General features: G+C 42.3%; 2 protein-coding genes across 2 annotated transcripts in view; one reads left to right on the forward strand and one right to left on the reverse strand.

Annotated features, from left to right (window-relative positions):
* The window catches only part of SCN3B (sodium voltage-gated channel beta subunit 3), a 55,752-nt gene that overhangs the window by 34,071 nt on the left and 491 nt on the right, over nucleotides 1-21,190 (reverse strand). The window lies entirely within an intron of this gene.
* ATP12A (ATPase H+/K+ transporting non-gastric alpha2 subunit) lies at nucleotides 144-20,974 on the forward strand. The gene is made up of 23 exons (XM_005236616.4): nucleotides 144-387; nucleotides 2,362-2,508; nucleotides 4,000-4,059; nucleotides 4,940-5,143; nucleotides 5,725-5,838; nucleotides 5,993-6,127; nucleotides 6,678-6,795; nucleotides 7,444-7,712; nucleotides 8,695-8,893; nucleotides 9,370-9,479; nucleotides 10,199-10,333; nucleotides 10,612-10,804; nucleotides 11,294-11,469; nucleotides 12,513-12,649; nucleotides 13,361-13,511; nucleotides 15,503-15,671; nucleotides 16,375-16,529; nucleotides 17,141-17,264; nucleotides 17,585-17,730; nucleotides 18,370-18,503; nucleotides 19,445-19,546; nucleotides 20,181-20,272; nucleotides 20,454-20,974. Exons 1-23 carry the CDS (start codon nucleotides 379-381, stop codon nucleotides 20,480-20,482), a joined length of 3,108 nt encoding a protein of 1,035 aa, XP_005236673.3. The 5' UTR covers nucleotides 144-378; the 3' UTR covers nucleotides 20,483-20,974.

Here is a 21,190-nt window from a genome sequence, read left to right on the forward strand (position 1 = left end):
TGACCTGAAACCCACATGCCCATTACTGTGGTATTTTTCCACCTACTACAGGTGAAACAGAAGATGGGCTGGACCTGGAAGGGGAGGGGTGGAGTGGCAGCACAAGATGCTGATTTATAAAGCACTAGCAAACAGTGCTCTTTCTCCACAGGCTTTGGACAACAAACTCGTCCTGCCTGAAGGATGCCGAAGTGCAAGCAGGATTCCAGCTAACGTCTGCTTGCCAGCTGAGAGGGAACTACCACCTCTGGGAGCTTTTGCACTCCAACAGCCAAAACTCCTCTGAGCCACTTCATTCGCCAGCTGGGCTTCTGCTTTTCATCCAGAGACTTTAGCTTGGCTGTTTCACTCATTGGGAAAGGAATACACTCCACCAGGATGGTAAAGGTGAGTACACTGTTCACAGATTTGCTCCTACTGCATATGTTTCTTCTTAAGAATAAGCATTAATTTAAATTTTAATATACACATGTATATTATAAATACGAGCTCAGAGAAAAATGGAACTAACACTAGATGCTGTTGGGCATCCAGTATAATGACTAAAGTTTTCACTGTAGATGGGTATGCACCTCTAACCCTAAAAAGTAAAGAGATAAGATTGAATAAGGGAGAATTCTAGGACTGTCTTGTTTCATAATCAAGAGATTCATGATCAGTATCCCTTTTGCAAAAAGTCTGAGATTTTGTGAAAATTTGCAGGTTAAAGATTAATCATAGATCATGCATAGAAGTGATCAATACAGTTTACTAACTTCATTAATCTTCTTTATTGTTCTCCACCTGCTATGTTCTCACAAGAGAGAGCTGTTTTCTTTCTCTCTTGCTTCTCTACTTCATGGGGCTTTGAGAAGCTGAACAGATTTTTGGGTGGGATAGTTAAAGAGAGGGGGAGGAGAAGGAGGAGGAAGGTGAAGGAAAAAATCCCAATAGATAAACCAGACTGTGAATCTTTGGGAAGATAGAAAAAATAGAACTTCTTGTAACAGACATGTCCTTTATCTGGGTTACATTATCACCAAGCAAATTCAAATGCTTTAAGGAAAAGGATTTCAGACTTTCGACTCCTCAAACTACTCATCAGCTCTTAGCTTTTCCCTTCCTCGAGATACAATGTCAAGACTTCAAGATTCCTGTAACAAGAGGGCATCTGAGGATAAGATGCTACTTTTCAGTTCAGAATAATATTAAGTAATAAGATGTCTCAATCCTTTTTTTTTTTTTTTTTGACTTCTTGTTTCCCTTACTTGAGCGCTCTGGTTTAGCCTGGATGTAATTCAGATGTCTGCTCCCAACTCACCTGACATAGTACCTCTGCAGGAGTCCGAACACTGACAAATGCCCTGCAGAGTGTGTGTGTGCTCGTTCAGACAGACACACACAGGCAGACAGACAGCAGCAGCCTCCGAGCTCATCTGTCCCACTAATGAAGCACACCATCAGATAAGATCCAGTATGACTCTCATGAAGCTCTGTTTGTTAATCTGTAAGGAAGACTCTGAAATGGGGTCAACCAATAGTTCTTCCAAGGCATGGCATGTAGTTTACAAGATAATTAGGATCTGGAACGTTATGATTATAGAAGCTGGTAAATTAGCAACACAGGAAGTTTGCCCTTCAGACTACAGTATTATCTTGAAGTTAGGAAACAGAACAACCCCCAAGTTATGAATAAAAGCAAAACACTAGCTCCCCTAGGTATAGCAGTTCCCTGGACCTGATACCAGATCAGCCAAAAGGAGCGAGGAGTTTGCTAATTCCCTGTCAGTTCGGAGCTCCATGTGACAGAGACTTGCTTCTCCTCAGCTACCAGTATGGTGTTTGCCTCCATCTCTCACCACATGATCGAATGTAAATGTGTAAATGTTAATTTTATTTATAAAACAAAAGTAAATCTTGAAGTCATGTACATAAAAAGCTCCGGGAACTGGCAAGTTCTCAGTGAGTGTTTTCTCTGACCCCTTTTCCTTTTAAAAATCTTCTGCTTTTACATTGATCCCTTCTTGGAGCTGGTAACTGACTTAATGGTTTTCATTAGCAATGCTGAGACCCTGGGCAGTATTCCTACACTTTGTGTTAGACCATAAACTGCTAAAGGTGTTGCACATCTCTAAAGGAATCACTGTAATTTACATCTGCTGAAGACCTGACCATAATTACTGTAACACACGCCGGAGAGATCTCAGGATAAGACAGCAACTAGCACTTTAAGCTGCCAGGAGAAGGAGATGGTAGCAACTTGTAGCTTGTCTAAGAGAAGTAGATTTTTCAGAGTATGACTTGCTTGTGGTATTTTTTTACTGCTTCCTTCAAGTCCCAGCAGATGTTCACAACAATGCCAAAACTGTGTTTCTTTTACAGAAAAAGTCTGATGTTTACTCAGTCGAGATTTACGGGACAAAAGATCTAGAAAAAACAGAGATTGGAGATGAAGAGGAGAAGTACAAAGACTTAAAAGGCAACAAGAAAAAAAAGAAGACAGAAGACCTTAAGAAAGAACTGGACCTGGTGAGTGTGGCTAAGCTCCCGCCAGACCTGGTAGGACAGCCTCTGGAACGAAATCTGGTGAAGGCGAGCGAAACGCCGATGCACTATCATTTTAACAGAGCCAAGCTGCACCAAAAACCCTAGCACAGGGAAGGATTAACTTCCTCATGCTCCTGAAATGTGCCAGAAAAAAAGTTGTGCAAGATTAATACTTACAATGAAAGAATGATTCTGGCTTAATTAAGCCCCCAATGGTACAGAACATCATCTCCCTAAAGAGGAGTTATTTGCCACATGGAGTAACTGTAATCAGTATTTCTCCTGTGAACTGCCACTTGCACAGTCAGCCAGGAAACAGGGAAGGGTAGAAGCACAACATTTTGTTCCAGGGATCTAAAAGCATGCCTCAGTTATAAGCACAGGGTGGTGTTGTTTTTTTCCCCCAAACTAGCTGCCCTGTACTTCAAGGAAAGTACACTGAACTCAAGAAACCTGTATTTTACTTCTGGCTGCTACTGACCTGTTGACTGATCTTGGAAAAGTTGCTTCCCCTCTAGACATTCAGTTTCCCAATCTGAAAAATGAATCTGAAAAATATAGCGACCTTTTTTCTGAACTGCTTTGAGAACAACTCAAAGGAGATGCTATTTATGGGCTACATAGTACTTAAATGGTAAGGAAACCCCCAAACTGGCCATCAGTTTACCCACTGTGTTTCCAGATCTACCCAGTACTAAGTAAATAATTCGCAGTGTATCTTACCCTTGCCACCGGGGCACATATGATTACTCTCATGTTTCTAATGAGAAACCAAAGCACAGGCAAGTTCACTGACACATTCAAGTACCAGTGAATCATCCTGTGAAAACTATTGTGAGAGCTCTCAAACCCTTGGCTTCTAAATCTCAGTTTGAGACCAGATATAATTGGGTCAGTGATACCACAGAGGTGCCACTGCAGGGAAAAGAGAAGAGCTTTGAGATTTCCCTCTCCCACACCCTTTTTACCTGTGGTTAGAACCTGCTGCTTCTTTCTACCAGACTGTGGCGAATGATTTCACACACCGTACCTTGTCCATCAAGTGCAAAGATTGTTCATACATATTCTGACACCACGCTCTTTCTTCTATTAATATATTTCCTATGGCACCGAATGCTTGAGTCCTGTAGCATGTAAAGAGGAACTATTTATTTAAAAGAAGCACAGACATTTGTTGCAGGCAGTATTAACATGAAAACACCATTCTGTCCTTGTGACGGATTTGCTGGAGGAGGGAGCTATTTACAAAAGTACTCTTAAAAATCGAAAAGGAAATAGCATCTTCCACTGGAAGATATTTTAATTATCCATATGCAAATTGCATGTTGTCTATTGAGGAAAGCGGGATGTCATACTAACCACTGGATCCCTGCTCCAAGATCCAGGCAGTTTGAACAGTCACTGGATCCTGAAATAAAGATTTCAATACTGACATTTTTCTCACGATCATCTTCTCTTTCTTTTGGAATCCAGGATGACCACAAACTCAGCACTTCAGAACTGGAGGAAAAGTACGGTACGAGCATCAACAAAGTAAGTCCATAGGGCATCACCAAGAAACCACCTTAATTAGTTGCCTTAGGTTGCCTCTGGCTTAGCCAAAGCTTCCTAGAGGCAGCAGGAAGGCATCCCCATCAACAGACGTACGTGCGGACACAAGCATTCACGCTCCCAATAAAGCCTAAACCAACAAGTCAACATGCAGCACTGACCTGGATTTAAACCGGAGTTTCTCTCAAGCCTGAAGAAGTCTAAGCTACCATTTTGAAATCAAAATCCTTGCACAAAACATGACCTCAAAGTTTGCACCAGGACCTCAGCTTTTCTCAAATTTTTACCTGCTATTTTGATTTCACTACAGCTAGTTTTTCACCAGCAGTGCCTGTAACCATTTATAGTAAAAGAGTGCATTGGAAATGATTTTACCTTGAAGGAAACACTAGATTTAAGAAACTATGCACCCGAGTCCCTTCGACACCTAACACTCGAATATCAAAGCACTGCAATGTGGCCAGAGTACAGACACAAATTTCATGACACCCATGAACTACAAATATCTTGGTGGAAATGCAGAAACAGCAGCAAAAGAACTGATGTCTCTTTCCCCCCAGCTTTCCAAATGCTTAGTACAGGTATACTTGATAGATACCTGACAAAATGGAAACTCCTAACGGACACCGCCCCAAATTCAATGCTCCAGTACAGAAAATATTTGTTTCTTCGTAACAGATAATTAAGTGTGACCACTTTGAAATCAGAACGCCTGGAAATCAAAGGTGCAGGCTACTGCAGCTGAGCTGTGATGCAACATTTAAGATAAAAACAGCATGTGAATTTTGTTCTCAGTTGAGATAAAAAAAAAATAATCTGGTTTTCTGTGAATTCATTTTAAAGCTGTCATTTACTTTTGCAGGGTCTCTCTAGTGCAAGAGCAGCAGAGATTTTGGCTCGGGATGGTCCCAACTCCCTCTCTCCTCCCAAAGCCACCCCTGAAATCATTAAGTTCCTCAAGCAGATGGTGGGAGGGTTTTCCATCCTCTTATGGATAGGAGCTGTCTTCTCCTGGATTTCCTTTGGCATTCAGCTTGCACAGGGAGCTGAATCACCCTTTGACAATGTAAGTAGTTGAATAACCACAGAGTATTTGACCCTTTGACAATCTAAATAATTTAAATACTACTTCACAGTTACTCAGTAACTACAAGGAGGCCTTATACTTTTTCAGGACTCTCCCTCCACTGCTGAACAGTTCTGATAAATGCACAAATACCTGACATACCACTTCCGTCTAAGAGTGCCTATCCAAAGGTTTTATAACCACTATACGTAATTGTAAGAATTGAGTACTCATAAGAGCGATACTAAGTCCACAAAGAACTCCGGAGTCTTTTGACTCCGACTCCCTTATGATTTGAGTTACACTCTGCTAGTAATATAATTTGTCTGGGTTTGTGTCAGGTGTAGTTTAGAGAAGGCTTTTAGAGAGATGGAAAACTTGCTGTTAGAAACCCTTTTCATACTCAAAAAGCTTAATTTTTTTATATATATATATATATTTACTCATTAGCAAGGGAAAACTTGGAAGTTCTTTTCTTAAGCCAACTTTTAACCTGACCAATACCTTATTTATGATTTATTCTAACGGAGGAATTACTGAGCGTGTCTTACATTAACTGGATTATGTCTTTTATTGATTAGCTCTACCTTGGAGTAGTCCTGGCACTGGTCGTTATACTCACTGGTATCTTTGCTTACTATCAAGAAGCCAAAAGCACAAACATCATGGCCAGCTTCAGTAAAATGATTCCACAGGTGAGAACCACCCACTGCCTTTGAAACAGAAGTTCATTCTAATATTGCACCTCAAAGTGTCAAAAGCGCAATAAAGCCCAACTCGAACATACTTCTTGGTAGGAGGTTTAGAAGAAGACACAATGCTGATTGTTGTCACATTTATGTCTTTCAGCAAGCTCTTGTCATCAGAGATGCAGAAAAGAAGGAACTGCCTGCAAACCAGCTGGTGGTTGGGGATGTCGTGGAAATAAAGGGTGGAGATAGGATCCCAGCGGATATTCGTCTGATCTTTACTCAGGGTTGTAAGGTAAATAGTACTTTGAAGAACATGGGAAAAGAGGAAAAACATGGTTTAGCGACTTTTATTACATATAGAGAATTTCTGTGCACCCACTGAGTTATTAGAGCTTTAATTAGACAGAATCTAATCAAATCACAGAGTGCATAGAGTGCAGAAGTTACACCGTGATGCTCAGCTCATCTGAGACTACCATCCCCACTCCCTGGATGTCAAAGGAAGCCTTTTGGTCCATACCATGTTCTAACAATGCTCTTTGTCAGGACAGAGGCAGGAGCACCAATCCAGTATTAAGCGTTTCCACAGACCTGGAGGCAGATCTTCAAAAGACGGCTGCTTTCAGCCTGCTACTGAAAATCCCACCAACAGACACACAGCGCTGACTGAATCCCCACAGGAACAGTTTCTCTCAGTGACAATGGCAACTCTCCCAGAGAAAAGGCACCCAGAGATGATGGTCCTGTTGCCCATTAGTAGACGTGCTGCCGCCTTGCCTTCTGGGCGAGATGTAACTGCATATTGCTAACTTTAATGTGGGCATGTCTTCATTTCATTAAAGGTGGACAATTCTTCACTCACAGGGGAATCGGAACCACAGTCTCGTTCCTGCGAGTTCACCCATGATAATCCCTTGGAGACCAAGAACATCGCGTTCTACTCCACCACCTGCGTGGAAGGTGCGTACAAAGAGAGGGGACCCCAGGAACGGCACCTGCAGACAGTGCTGCACGATACTGCTAACTCATGCTAAGCAATTCTGCTTCAAGTAATTCCAGAAAGGTTTAATGGCTCACAAGAAACTCCTGTCCCAAGCACACCAAAATAAAGCCTTAAGCACTAGGCTGGTCACACTTGGTATCAACCAGTGAGATGTGTCTTAACACCTAGTCTAGTTATGGGTGCAACAATCAATTTTTTGCTTCCTTGTGGTCTTCCCATTACATTCTTTAGGAATATCAAATTGCAGATGCCTCTAAGTACTTGTGGATGCTTCTGTGTTAGGGCTCTGCACACATAAAGGTGTTGCTCCTGTTCTCAGCACTAAAAGCTACGTGTGCCATACCTGACTGACCATCTGCTACGAGGCTGTACAGTGCCCAGGATAATGCTACATTCCTACGGCAGTGCAATCAAAGATGACTAATTAATGAAAATAGTTTACATCTTTCGTGACCGACAGAGCTGTAAGATTTTTAAGGGCAATAATGTAATTCTGGGGTGAAGTCTCAGGCATCTTAAAGCTAAGGAGGGTGTCAATTGATCAGTACTGGGTACAGAAGATAGGAGTAGCCTCTCCTGGAGCTGACAGTCTTATTTCCTTGCAGGCACTGCTACTGGCATTGTAATCAACACTGGGGATCGCACAATCATCGGGCGAATCGCCTCTCTGGCATCAGGAGTAGGAAACGAGAAAACACCCATTGCTATTGAGATAGAACACTTTGTCTACCTGGTGGCAGGAGTGGCCATTTCCATTGGTGTTCTCTTCTTCATTATATCTGTTTCTATGCGATACAAGATTCTGGATTCCATCATCTTTCTAATTGGCATCATTGTGGCAAATGTGCCAGAGGGACTGCTAGCCACAGTAACGGTAAGTCTGTGTGAGAATTTGGTGGTTGCCACTGTAATCCTTCAGTCATTACCACGATTCATTCTGAGACAGCTCTGCTGAAATTTGTAGAAGTCATTTTGGGTGATGTCATGAGTATTAGAGCACAGAACAAGAAAGTGGCCGAAATGCCTTTCACACACACAAATAACTCCATTACAGTGCCACACTAACCAGTGAAGAACAGTTACCTATTAAGTGACTTGGCTGAGCTGAGTCTGAAATAGGGGTGGGTTTTTTTTCCATGATACTGAAAGGATAAACATTTCATTTGGGAATTCTGGCATCACTGAGCCATTAATCTTAGAAGTTGCAACTTGAAGAAATAAGGCTCTCCAAGTACTGTTCTCCCTCAATTGCTAACCAGTAGAAGGATATGACTCATTTCCCCATAACCTGTTCCTATTTGGAAATGAGGATATTGCACCCTAAAAGTTGCATGAAAATTCCGCTTACTAACACAAACAAGGCATCACTAAAATCCCTGGCTGAGAAGCAGCACACCCGCTGAGCGCTGCTAGCTCTGAAGTACACCAACAATGAACATCCAGCAGGACTGCAATAATGAAGAGGATAATTTCAGGATTCATTAAGTTGATGATTAGGAGCTCCCCCCCCCCCCCCCGTATGTTCTTCCATCTAAAACAGCCTCTTAACTGATATGACACTCTCATCTCCATCAGCAGGAAAGCAGGTTCCTCTCAGCAGCAAATGTACTCGTGCTAGTTACAGCCAAACCTCTGACCTTAACAACTCTATTAAAAAAGAAAGAAAAAAAAAATATGCACTGCAGTCAGCCAAAAGATAATTTTGAAAAAATGTTCTCTTCCTAAAAAAAAAAAAACCAAAAAACAAACCCAAACCAAACCCAAACAAAAACCCTAGCAGAAGTATGTAACCTCATTGCATCGTTTTGTAACTGTACCTCACTGACAGCGAGCTGAACTGACTTTACTTCTGCCAGGTGAGTCTGTCCCTGACAGCCAAGCGGATGGCCAAGAAGAACTGTTTGGTGAAGAACTTGGAAGCTGTAGAAACACTCGGTTCCACTTCCATCATCTGTTCTGACAAGACAGGGACCCTCACACAAAACAGGATGACTGTTGCTCACCTCTGGTTTGATAATCAGATCTACTCAGCTGACACCAGTGAGGATCAAACAGGTAAATATGGCAACGGGCCATATGGGCAGGGGCAACTGCTTGATTAAAGCTGTGGTGTTTCATACCCACCGGCTTTCAAACGGGAATGCCTTTTGGTAGCTAAACCAGGTATCTTCCTTCCATGCAGAAGTGTAGTGTGCAACAGCGAAGTCCCTTCTTAGCCATGTAGAGATGTGAAAAAAGGAATTAATATTTGAACTCCACTCACAGAAAATAAGTCTGTGAGCTTCTAATCCAGAGCCTTTTGCTGACCGTAAATCTAGTAGGGAAACAAATAGATAAACATAATCTAAGCAGCTTCGCCAGAACTGCTAACCAAGAGATGTCAAGGTTTGTGTCAAGTTGCTTTTCCCTAACAGAACCTCTCAAAAGAACCATTTTCTTCCGCAAATAGTTCAATCTTGTTTCAAACTTAAGCTGCTACTTCTATCACATAATATGCTCAAGGATGCAATGTGTCTTTTGCTTTCTTTCAGCCCAGCCTTTTGATCAAAGTTCTCCATCATGGACAGCATTATCAAAAATTGTAACTCTCTGCAACCGGGCAGAATTCAGACCAGGACAGGAGAATCTCCCAATAATGAAGGTACCGCCTACGTCACATCAGCTTATTTCTCTTCCTCTGAAAGAGCAATACCTATGAGTTGTTCTCTCTGGTTTTAGTAATCTCCTCCATCTTACTGAAGACAATCTTCTAAGTTACTATTTATAGTAGTATTATTGCTATACACTCACAAAAAGACAGAGAAAAAAACCCCCACACAGACAAGAACAACTGCCCCTATAAGGAAAAAGGCAATTCGAGTACCGAGAATTTCTACACTAGTAATTACTACACTATTAATACAACAAAACAGAAAAGGTAAACATGCCTTAATTAACGTCTTCACACATGACTGCTGAAGGTAGCAAATTCTGGCGACGAGACTACCAGAACAAATCCCTTATTTCTACTGTTTACTCCATCAATGTTTTCCTCAAAGTCATTTGATTTTGTGCACCCGTACGTGCCTGCTGCTATCCCAGAACTGCACTACAAAGCTGCTACACAAACCTGAAAATGATTGCAAATCTGCTTTCGCAGAATCAAATGCTGATTTCATCTGGGTGCTGTAGCTTAGGTCTAGCAGCAAGTGCAAAATAGATGTCCCAATTACTGTAATAATTTTTGAGGACAGCTTGAAAATAGCAATGTAGATTCATCGCTGCTTAAGCATAGGACATGTTATAGAATCACGCAAGCTTCTCCTGATGGAAGCGCAGAAGTATGTTTGCTCTAAACGGTTTCTTCTTTTGTGCATACAGAGAGTTGTGGTAGGTGATGCCTCTGAGACAGCTCTGCTGAAATTTGCAGAAGTCATTTTGGGTGATGTCATGAGTATTAGAGCACAGAACAAGAAAGTGGCTGAAATTCCTTTCAACTCTACCAACAAATTCCAGGTGTGTTCCGTTTTTGGAAATTATGTCAGATTGTTTCCAACTTAAACTGTTTCTGTCACTGGGTCTAATGCAACGATTTGTAACCTGGAAGTCTTAGTGGGATAATTCAATGACAGAGGAAAATTAAACTGTAATAAATATAGTTCATTTCACTTAATGGAATGTACGATATTCTCATGGGAAAGTAGAAACATCATTTCCATGCAAAGTGACCAAAACTAAAACCAAATGAGGATCACGTATGCTCTTTCAAATCATTTCACATTTGTGGTGCACAGCTTTCCATTCATGAGACTGATGATCCCAACGACAAACGCTTCCTGCTGGTGATGAAAGGTGCCCCAGAGAGGATTTTGGAAAGATGTAGCACCATCATGATCAACGGCAAAGAAGAACCACTAGACAGTGAAAAGGCAGAAGCTTTCCAAACAGCATACATGGAGCTGGGGGGCATGGGAGAGAGAGTGCTGGGTGAGTCCAACTAGAGGGACTATGACAGAATGGTGGTGTGAAGTGAGCTTTAAATCTTGGTACAACCCAGTGTGTCTGGACTGCATTCCTCTTGCAGTAGAGAGGAAAAAAGGAAAGCATACAGCCTCCTAAGCAGAGTGTTAAAACCACACCGATGTGCTGCAAGATCCCTGTGGCAGGGATGCCCTTACCAGGCTATACTGATGTCATCTGCCACATGGAGCAGCCAAAAATCTCCATAAGGAGTCCACAAAGGAAAACACTCTTCTGTGCTGGCAGTATCGCTAGCTTTGCCCCATGAAACACTGACTCTGGGTGGACCTTGATATGAAGGTTACAATGGCAGGTGAAAAAAAAATCCTCCAGAAAAAGCTAACTGTTAAATGCACTGGAGTTCTGTGGACAAGAACAAAGCTGATGCAATACAGCAAGCTCTTCTCTTTCCCCCACTGCTTCCTGCACATCACATCAACCTAAGTTTCCTTTCAGGTTTCTGCCATTTGTACCTGCCTGAAAACGAGTTTCCAGACACCTACCCATTTGACACAGATTCCATGAACTTCCCAACCAACAACCTGTGCTTTGTGGGGCTCTTATCGATGATTGACCCACCGCGTTCCACAGTGCCGGACGCCGTCTCAAAATGCCGCAGTGCTGGGATCAAGGTAGGGAATTTACAATGAAAAATATGGTGATTCTACAGAAAGAATCAATATAACTTTTAAGATCTTCCATCAGGATGTCATTAAGTATCTTTCTAGCAACAACTACCAGGAATCTAAGTGTTCATTAATAACATTCTACAACTGGAACTTAAAGAAACGACCTGAAAGCCCTGAGAGTCAGAACAGTTTAATTTAAGTGGAATCACATTATAGGAAGTGCATGGAACCCCAAAACTGGAAATCCAAATTCAGAAAAGCTCAGATACTGTCTTATCAGATCCATTTCTAGAGTACAGAAACTGTGCCAGCTAGAATGACTTGCTTGTAAACAGAGTAAAGATAACAGAAACAATTATTGAGAAGGCATTAGGGCGCAGGGCTACACCTGTTATGAACTTTTATGCACAGGAATTACTAATCTCAAAAGTGTTCGAGTTGAACCTGAAGGAGTAATTCTCCTAACTTCACTCCCAGGGCACCCACAAGCAAACCTGCAGCTCTAGGCAGAGAGGCAATCTAGCTAAATAAAGGAAAATCTGTATTTAGAATTAGTGATCTCAGATGAGATGAATCCCAAGTCCCAACCTTGAGGAAGCTTTTTGTAGTCTGAAGGCAGATGTGGCAACTGGCAACTTTTCTTCAAGAAAAACAAGAAAAAAACATCTTACCTGTCAGGACACCTCAGTCACAAGGATCCATTTTAAGATACAATATTCTAACTAACAAGCCTTTGAGTATAGCCAATATAATTTCTTATATAAAGGCTTCTTTATTCTGCACTATTCTAACCTTGCTGCCTGTGACAAGTTCTTCCTTTACAACCCTGATAAAATAGCAGCAATCACAAGAGGTAGAGACCAGACGTCAATCCAGCACTAAGTAATTAAGAGTCATAATCTGTCGTTGTTGTGTACATAGCACAGCTTTTCACGTTCAGATTCTAAACCGCTTCCTGGTCTACAAGAGTAAATATTTCCCCTTATCTCGCTCCAGCCATTACACACACATTTGTCACTCATGCTGAGCGCTTGTCCCTTCCTCAGGTTATCATGGTCACTGGCGACCATCCAATCACGGCCAAGGCCATTGCCAAGAGCGTCGGTATCATTTCAGCCACCAGCGAGACCGTGGAAGATATCGCCAAGCGCCTCAACATTCCTGTTGAGCAAGTCAACAGACGGTAAGAGCAAAGAGAGCGCAGGGGATACGTATGGGTTTGCTTTCTGAAAGCTGCACCTCACCGTCTCCCTCCACAAGGCTCTTACAGCCCCTTCGTACATCGCAGCTCCTTTCTGCTTTTCTGTTTCTTGCCACGTTCCCAGCCATTATGTCCATCCAACATGTCACTTCTACCTAAATAACTACGCGTCCAGGTCAGTGGCTCTCACCTTTGCTGCCCCTTGAAAGAACACAGAGCAGATTACACTTTGCAGATCACGCTGGAGTTTGCTGTCACAGCCCATCTGACAAAACACACAGAGGAAAGGCACAATTCAGAATCACGCGACCTAAGGACCCTCAGGGTCCAAATTCTTCTTCCACCCATTAAACGTGAGAGAAATAACATCACAAGAGAAAGATAAAAGCTCTTCACAGCCCAGATGCCTTCCTTCTCCACTCTCCCACCCTCCCACCAAGTGTCCTCTTTCTCTGCTGTTACGCTTGCCGGGGAGGAAGCCTCAGCTCCCCGCTCTGTATCTAGGTAACTGGCATCCACTGCATTTCTGCGGCGCCTCTCATTCAACACCTGCTGATTAACAACAAACACTTCTGAAATTAACTCAATTTGCTGCTTTCCTTACTGTCAAGCCACATGCATCCTCTGAGCGCACTATTTTTATCTAAGCCTTTTGATGTGAAAATTCACCCAGCCTTCCCCCGGCCCTTACAGAGAAGCCACGGCAGCAGTGGTTAATGGGATGGAGCTGAAGGATATGAGCTTGCAGCAGCTGGATGAAATCTTGTGTAACCACTCCGAGATAGTCTTTGCTCGGACATCGCCCCAACAGAAACTGATTATAGTTGAAGGCTGTCAAAGGCAGGTAAGAAGTGTAAAGGGTTATGCGCAGATATGGCCACAGGGCATTCACGAGGCAGTAGCTTTCCACAGAGGACATCCCCGAGGTGAGAGGATGGAAGCCAATCTCCAGTGCTCTCTAAGCTCTGTTTATATTCTTTTCGCTGTGCCAGAACATTATCTAACATTGCTGCAAACACTGCCTGGATGGAATCCAAGATACTCAAATTCCTGTTACAGACTCTGAACTCCCATTGACAGGACGAGCTTCTCCCCAGTTTAACTGGCTTGGAGCTGTACGGAGGGTTTGTCTTTTGCGTGTCATTCTGAGAAGCTGCTGCGCTGTGCAGAAAGCCTCCTGGGCAGAGACTGTACACTTTGGGAAGGAGCCTTCCCTCAGGAATTCTTTAAACCCAGATAAAAGCAACACATTACCACATCTTTTCATCTCTTGTGGCCATTTAGACCTATGCAATTCCTGCCCACAGGAACATTTAGAAGGAAAATAAGGTATGAATCCCACAAAATACCATAGCGTGATTTATGCAGGACCAAGCCTTACCTATGTTACTTTCAAAGATTGTAAAACAACCCACAGAAAGCAGGATTTCAAGAGAGTTTGTCCCATCCACATGCAAAATTATGTAATGAAGCATGGAGTGCAGCCAGCACAAGAGGCAGAAGGGAAAGAAATGACATGTATAGAGCTCTGAAAAAGATGCAAATAGTCATATCAAAGGATTCTGCCCTCAGATATGACATCCTCCGAGTAGACGCTGCAAACTGAAAACCACACTACTGCCATGCCTGAACTTTGCAGAGGAGGAGATGCAGCACAAAACATTATTTTATTTTTGTAATTATGCCAGAGCTAAGCTTTCCCATCAGAATTATCAGCTCTTTGGGTTTAAGCCTGAAATGCTTTCAGGAAAGCAAAAAAGAAGAAGAAAAAAGTATAAAATCTTTCAATTTCACCCCTCTCATTTTCTTTTTGAATAGCCTTTGGCAGATAGGGGGTAAATATATTCTGTGCTGCTTAGATACCCACACTCCTAGCAGATTTGGCTCTTCATAAAGAATGAAAAGGAACACCCTGCCCCCCTCAACTCCAGCCAGCCAGTCTACATGCTATGTTTAGTACTTAGAGCTTATAAGCCCTTCTGTACATGGCATTATTTATAGGGAGTGACACTGTGCTAAATCCCCACAGGGACAGGACATTCAGTATTTCTATTAATCAGTTTGTCAGGCTTTTTCCCCCCTTGGAACACTCTATTGCTATCAAGCCACAAACTTTTGCATCAGCTAGAACAGGACCTTTAGCTGCAGTAGATGGTTTCGCTGGAAGAGAACAAAGAAGGCGAGTTGAATAATCAGAGTTTTCCATCTTTTGGATTACTAGCACAATTCTAGCATAGACTGGCAGAGACTAGAAGTTGTTGAGGTAAGATAAGAAAGGTCCCTAACTGAATAGTTACGTAATTTACAATTGAGATGAAAACTGATTCTATAAGCACTTCACAAAAAAAGGCAAAGAACACACTGTCAACCGAAACTCTCCCACAGATACTAGAAATGAGCCTGGGTCTGCTCAGACAGGGATAGACCATATACATATAGACAGATGTATACATTTTTAAGCCCCCTTACATTCCACAGAAAGAAATGGTCAGATTAAGTGCATTTTAAATGCAATAAATCCACCTGCCTACTCTTCAGGATCTAGTAAACCATACCCCCAAATTTCCCATCTCTCTGTGGAGACAGTCTAGATGCCAAACTCACATACAGACATCTATCACACAAAAGTCTGAGGCTGCTGTATTAATCATGCCTAGCGTCTGTCTGATCACTGGCTATGTTTTATGTGGGTACAAAGAAGACTCAAAACTTCTCATCAGCATCTTTCTTCTAGAGATTTAAAGACAGGGAGCGTGCTGAAAGCAGACTGTCCTTAGGGGAAGATAGCACCATCACCTCAAAGAACCCACGTCTGGATCCTTTTGTGTGTTCCAGGGAGCAGTTGTTGCCGTGACTGGAGATGGAGTCAATGACTCCCCTGCTCTTAAAAAAGCAGATATTGGAATTGCTATGGGTATTGCTGGTTCTGACGCAGCTAAAAACGCAGCTGATATGGTACTGCTGGATGATAACTTTGCTTCGATTGTCACAGGAGTGGAGGAAGGTAAAAATAATATTGCTATCCACTTTCTTAGCTGAAAGCTGCTGACGGCCACACAGCACTGGCAGGTCCTCCTGATCCTTCCCTCCTGTGCTCACCCCCCCTTTCTTCTTTCTGGATTTGGAAATGCGATTGTGATATTTGTAATAACTGGGAATTAATTACATTTATAGACACATGACAGACAGATAGCAAGGAAATGACCCCCCTCTTTCACATGTAACATTGGTCTGCTGTTGCTGCTTGTTTAAGCTCCAGGCAAAAGCACTTCCCATCTTGTCACAATGCAGTTTTGAGCCTCACAAAGATACAAACTCTTTTCTTTGCATTTTCACTCCATTACTTGCTCACGCATCACCTTAACTATGCTCCACCTATGACAGCTGCCCACATCCCACTCTTCTTCTCTTGTAAAGGGCTTTCCAAATTACAGCATACTGCCAAATGGGACTTTCCCCTCAGCTTTTCCCATTCAAAGATTTTTTATATTCACTTGAATTTTCAGAAGGCTCCAAGGGAAGGTAGATTAGTAGTTTGTTTTTTTTTTTAAAAACAACAACCACCCACCCAAAATGCATGAGGAAACATATGAAGAAATTAGACATAAGCAGTACGTGTTTTCACTCCATTTAGTTTAAAACGGAACTTCTTTCTGGAAAACACTGTTGACAATTAGCTTTGACAGAAGTGTTTCCTTTTCCTCCAGGCCGCCTAATCTTTGACAACCTGAAGAAAACAATTGCCTACACCTTGACTAAGAATATTGCTGAGCTTTGTCCCTTTCTCATCTACATTATTGCCAGCATTCCAATGCCCATTGGTACCATCACCATCCTATTCATTGACCTGGGCACAGACATTGTAAGTTGGGGTCTTTTAAGTTATTTTCTGCCAAAATATCATGACAAATGAGAGGGTCTGGGTGCAAAGGGACACGCAGAACATTGGAAGATTTAGCTGCCTTACCCTGCAGCTGAATAACAAGCTAGCTGAAGAGTAGAGGGCTAGGTTAAAAGTAGGCAGGTACAGAGAAAGAAGAGTAGAAAGGAAAACCTGCAAAGGGGGAGCAGAAAGAAAAGACTTCCGATCCATGCTGACAAGCAAAACTCAGTAGTATGCAAAACAACAGTGTGCTTCAATCAAGAGACCACACAGATTGTTGCAGTTACTACAGGGGATGAATACCAGACATTTCATCAGAGTCCAGTCCAAGGGATGGGGAAGATGTTTTCGGTATGCTCTGGCCCTTTGTATCATCATATGGTCATCAGGCCTATGAAACAGTTTCAGACTTCCCTCAAATCCTCTATACCTGTCAAGAGGATACTACACGGATCCTTCTTTCATTTGCTCTCTGTATACTGAAAAGGCAACACAGAGAACAGAACCACTTGAGAACTGAAACTTTTCTGATTAGCATCTGAGAAGCAGACAAATGTTTCCAAGACTCTGAAAGCTTATTTCTGTTGTAGATCCCCTCTGTTGCATTAGCCTACGAAAAAGCTGAAAGCGATATTATGAACAGGAGACCTCGTAACAAAAGGAAAGACAGGCTGGTGAATGAGCAGCTCGCCATATACTCCTATCTGCAGATCGGTAGGTTGACCTGTTCTCTGAAATGCTATCTCATACCAGCAAACTGATTAATTTTTTAGAAAAGGGGGAGCTGAAACTCAGCTCCTCCTCCTGCTCTCCTAGGTAAACATACTAACTCCCTTCTGTTATTCATTATTCAACAATACAACAGGTTTTTATCTACAGAGGTCAAGAACCTTAGAGCACTAAGAGCCCTAAAACTACCTTTAGACTCATAGCAAGTATCATGCCCTGGCAGACAGATAACACTGATAGCCAGTGTATTCCCCAGTGCTCCTAAAATTTGCTGCTTCCTCATTGCAACCTCTTTGGTTTTGCAGGTATCATGCAGTCAGTGGGAGCCTTTGTAACCTACTTTACTGTGTACGCTGAACAAGGTTTCCTCCCTTACACGCTGCTTGGCGTGCGAGTTGACTGGGAAAACAATGCCATTAATGACTTCGAGGACTCATATGGACAGCAATGGGTAAAGAAGCACTGAAACAGCCTTGCACTGTCACCCAACAGTTTCTTTAAAATTCTGTACTGCCCTCCAAAATAAGGGATTGGGGAAGGAGAGAGAGATTTAAATGCAAAAATAATTAGTTTTCATCTAATGGTCCCTCAGGATAGGCTATTCCGAGCTTCCTGCCACCCAGCACTCTCATTCAGACTCCATTCTTTCATTCATTCTTCTATTTGCTGCCTTCTCAATCAAAGCCTCTGGAGATGCACCTTCTTCTCTGGACTTTATGTTTAAGCCCATCACAATTTCTCAGCTCTGCTTCTGAACAGCACTACTATAAAGTACTTTGCAGACTCTTCCTCCCCCTTTCACTCTTCACTCCCCCTCACTCATTCTGCAAGAAATCACAAGATGCAGAAGCCATTAATAAGTCAGTTTAAATACCTCCTTACACCAGGCTCGTGCTTCAGCCTCATGACTCATCCACAGTCACTAGCAGACTAGAATAACTGGCCAAAATCTGATCATTATGTACCTAAATCTGGAATAACTCTGCATTTACACCTTAGTAACCGAAATCCCAATATCAAGGTTTGCAGTTGCTTGCAGAAGGTACGAGTGTCTGATATAACGCTGCTTGATTTTTCCTTCACTTTGCAGACAAAATACCAGAGGATGTACCTACAGTGGACTGGCTACACTGCCTTCTTTGTCAGCATCACAATTCAGCAAGTTGCCGATTTGATCATCAGGAAAACACGAAGAAATTCCATTTTCCAGCAGGGCCTTTTCAGGTGAGTTTTGCAGATCCTTTACCTGATGCACGAGAGGATAAGTTAGCCTGCTGCTAATTGGAAGAAGGTTAGCTCAGTTATTCAGCCCACTCACATCCAGTCTTTGAACAAAGACTAAACTAGGCTTCAAGCTACTGCAAATCTCAGACCAATATTTATTACAACTCCCCTCACCCCGCTTTTCATGATTTCATGGTGGGGTTTTCTTTAAAGAAAGACATTGCACTGGTTACTCTGAAAATGCATCCGCTTAAAACTAACTCTCCATTCATTGAAATGTTTACTACAAAAAAGGGAGTTTCCTCTCCAGATTATTTTCTTAAGTTCTTTATGTAGTTATCAATAGATAGCACACTTGGACCTCTCAGAGATAACTTGAGCTGCTGAGGAAACACCAGCTGGTCAAACAACCCCAGACAGTGCTGGCTGCCCTCTGCAGAACACTCTGTACCCTTCAGTCCCATGGGAGCCAGGGAGTTCAAAATATCTATTGGGACTGAAATACAAAACCTGGTATTTATTCAGAGTGCTTCTGGTAGGAAAGCAAATTTTTTTCCTTTATCTGCAGGTACAGAACCTACACCTATGTATACTTCCTTCTTACATTTACATTTGAGTCACAATGCGCACATTCACCGTGTGGCTAGCAGGCATGACTAACACATGCCACATGTCTACCTAAAGCTTACCTTAATCTAGGTAGGTCAGGAATGCTACACCAGGAAGGACACGGGTGTATGCAATGTAAGACAGTGCTGCACTGTCTACAGCTTGTCTCGTGCTACAGCCTGCAGCACTCATCATCTGAGCGGATCACTCAGGCTCGCTACCAGAGCGCAAGCACTGCTCTGGAAGCGGCACAGCCTTTGCATTATGGCATGGCATCGGGTTTTTATGCAGGGCCAGAGGCGTGTAACCCTTCCTCTTCGGTTTTCTTGCAGGAACAAAGTCATCTGGGTGGGTATATTCTCCCAGATAGGAATTGCTCTGATTCTTACCTATGGTCTCGGACATGTTACAGCCCTGAACTTCACCCCGCTGAGGTGAGTTCTGATGCTAGCTTGCTTCCCTTGCCCTCCGCATATAAACAATCATGGACATACCATTCTGCCAGAAACAGATGAATGGGAGCAGGGTGCCCATGCAGCACAATTCAAGGATAAATATTTAAGAAAATTCATTGTGAAGAACAGGGTGGACAATTTATTGACCAAAAGGGGCATCATAGTTTCCCCCCTAAAAGCACTACTTTTTCTAGTAGACTTACTACAGAGGATCCAGAAACCTACTTGTGTAGAACAAACATTTTAATATTTTTTTCCAGGATCCCCAATGTTTTGGTGACATTAGATAGCATTTTACCTCGTTTTATGCAAGCAGGTTTTATTTTAAATGTATCACTGTCAGAAAAGTTCCATTTTTCTGCCATCTTCAGAGACTATAATACCACCAGGCAACATTTTCTTCCGAACATTATCTGGAATAAATTAATTTAGTAACTACTTAAGACTGGGAGGCTTACATGCACATAATCTTATTTCTGAGTGCTTAAATTAGGGGCAGGGGAAGCCAAAAAGTCTAGATTCTCTTTTAGTGGCATCAGATAGCACAGAGACCCCAGAAATGCAGCTGAGCTGTTAGATGCATCTGAATGAGAACCTCTTCTCCCACTGCCAGGTTTCAGTATTGGTTTGTGGCTGTACCATTTGCCATCTTGATATGGGTCCACGATGAAGTCCGCAAGCTGTTGATCAGAAGATACCCAGGAAGTAAGTAGATTTTTCTAGTTTAGTATTTTAATATAAGGTGTCCTTTCCTACCCTGCCCACTTACACACCTACCTTAGCTGCCTACTTAAAAATGGACCACTTTTTTCCAACAATTATTTTCCTTTCTAAGGAAAAAATAACTGATTTCCCCCCGCCCTCCCTCTCCCTTCTCCTGCTGCAGGCTGGTGGGACAAGAACATGTATTATTGAAACAGTCCTCATCACTGGTGGTCTTCCTCCTTGTGGAGAGCTTCTTCCCCACCTGACACAGCCTCTGCTGCTTTAATGCCCTGTCTGTGCAATATTAAGCATGGGTTTGCCCCATGAAGGGGTGAAGAGATTTCATGAATTTAATGAAGAAATAAGGACTTTAGAGGTTGATAAGTTACCTCCGACTGTACTGTAAAGCTGACGCTTGTCTAGAAATTGAAGTGCTACCTATTTTTGTAACAAGCACAATCTTCCCTCATTCAAAGATGAACTTGGAGAGTGCTCAGAGGAAAACATGCATAAACGAAAAAAGAAAAAAAGACAGAAAATCCATATAATCTAAGGCATTAATTTGCACTAAAGGTGGTGTTTGCTGATTTTCTTTTTATGGTGGAACTGAATTCCAAGCAAGTGCATACACAGATCTGTATTACCCTACCAAGGGTAAAAATGCTGTATAGAAATAATTTGATAATAAAACTTCTTCCAGAAAACAGTACTCCATCTTATTTTCTTATAACGACTACGAGAAACTGAGTGGAACAGGAAAGAACCTAACCTCTGCCAGGACAAAGAGGAAAAAAGTGCACACTTGCTTTTTTGCCCCCATTAACAGACTAACATACTGCAAAAATATGTGTTGAGTTTTGATAAACATATCTTGAAAACTAAGGCACAAGCAGTTGATTTGAACACACCGAGATACCA

Source organism: Falco peregrinus, chromosome 15 (genome assembly GCF_023634155.1).
Source record: "Falco peregrinus isolate bFalPer1 chromosome 15, bFalPer1.pri, whole genome shotgun sequence".
Lineage (NCBI taxonomy): Eukaryota > Metazoa > Chordata > Aves > Falconiformes > Falconidae > Falco > Falco peregrinus.

Coding starts and splice junctions, on each gene's coding strand:
- ATP12A (XM_005236616.4), top strand. Junction 19,547..20,180: donor CTGAACTTCACCCCGCTGAG/GTGAGTTCTGAT, acceptor TCCCACTGCCAG/GTTTCAGTATTGGTTTGTGG. Junction 20,273..20,453: donor GATCAGAAGATACCCAGGAA/GTAAGTAGATTT, acceptor CTCCTGCTGCAG/GCTGGTGGGACAAGAACATG.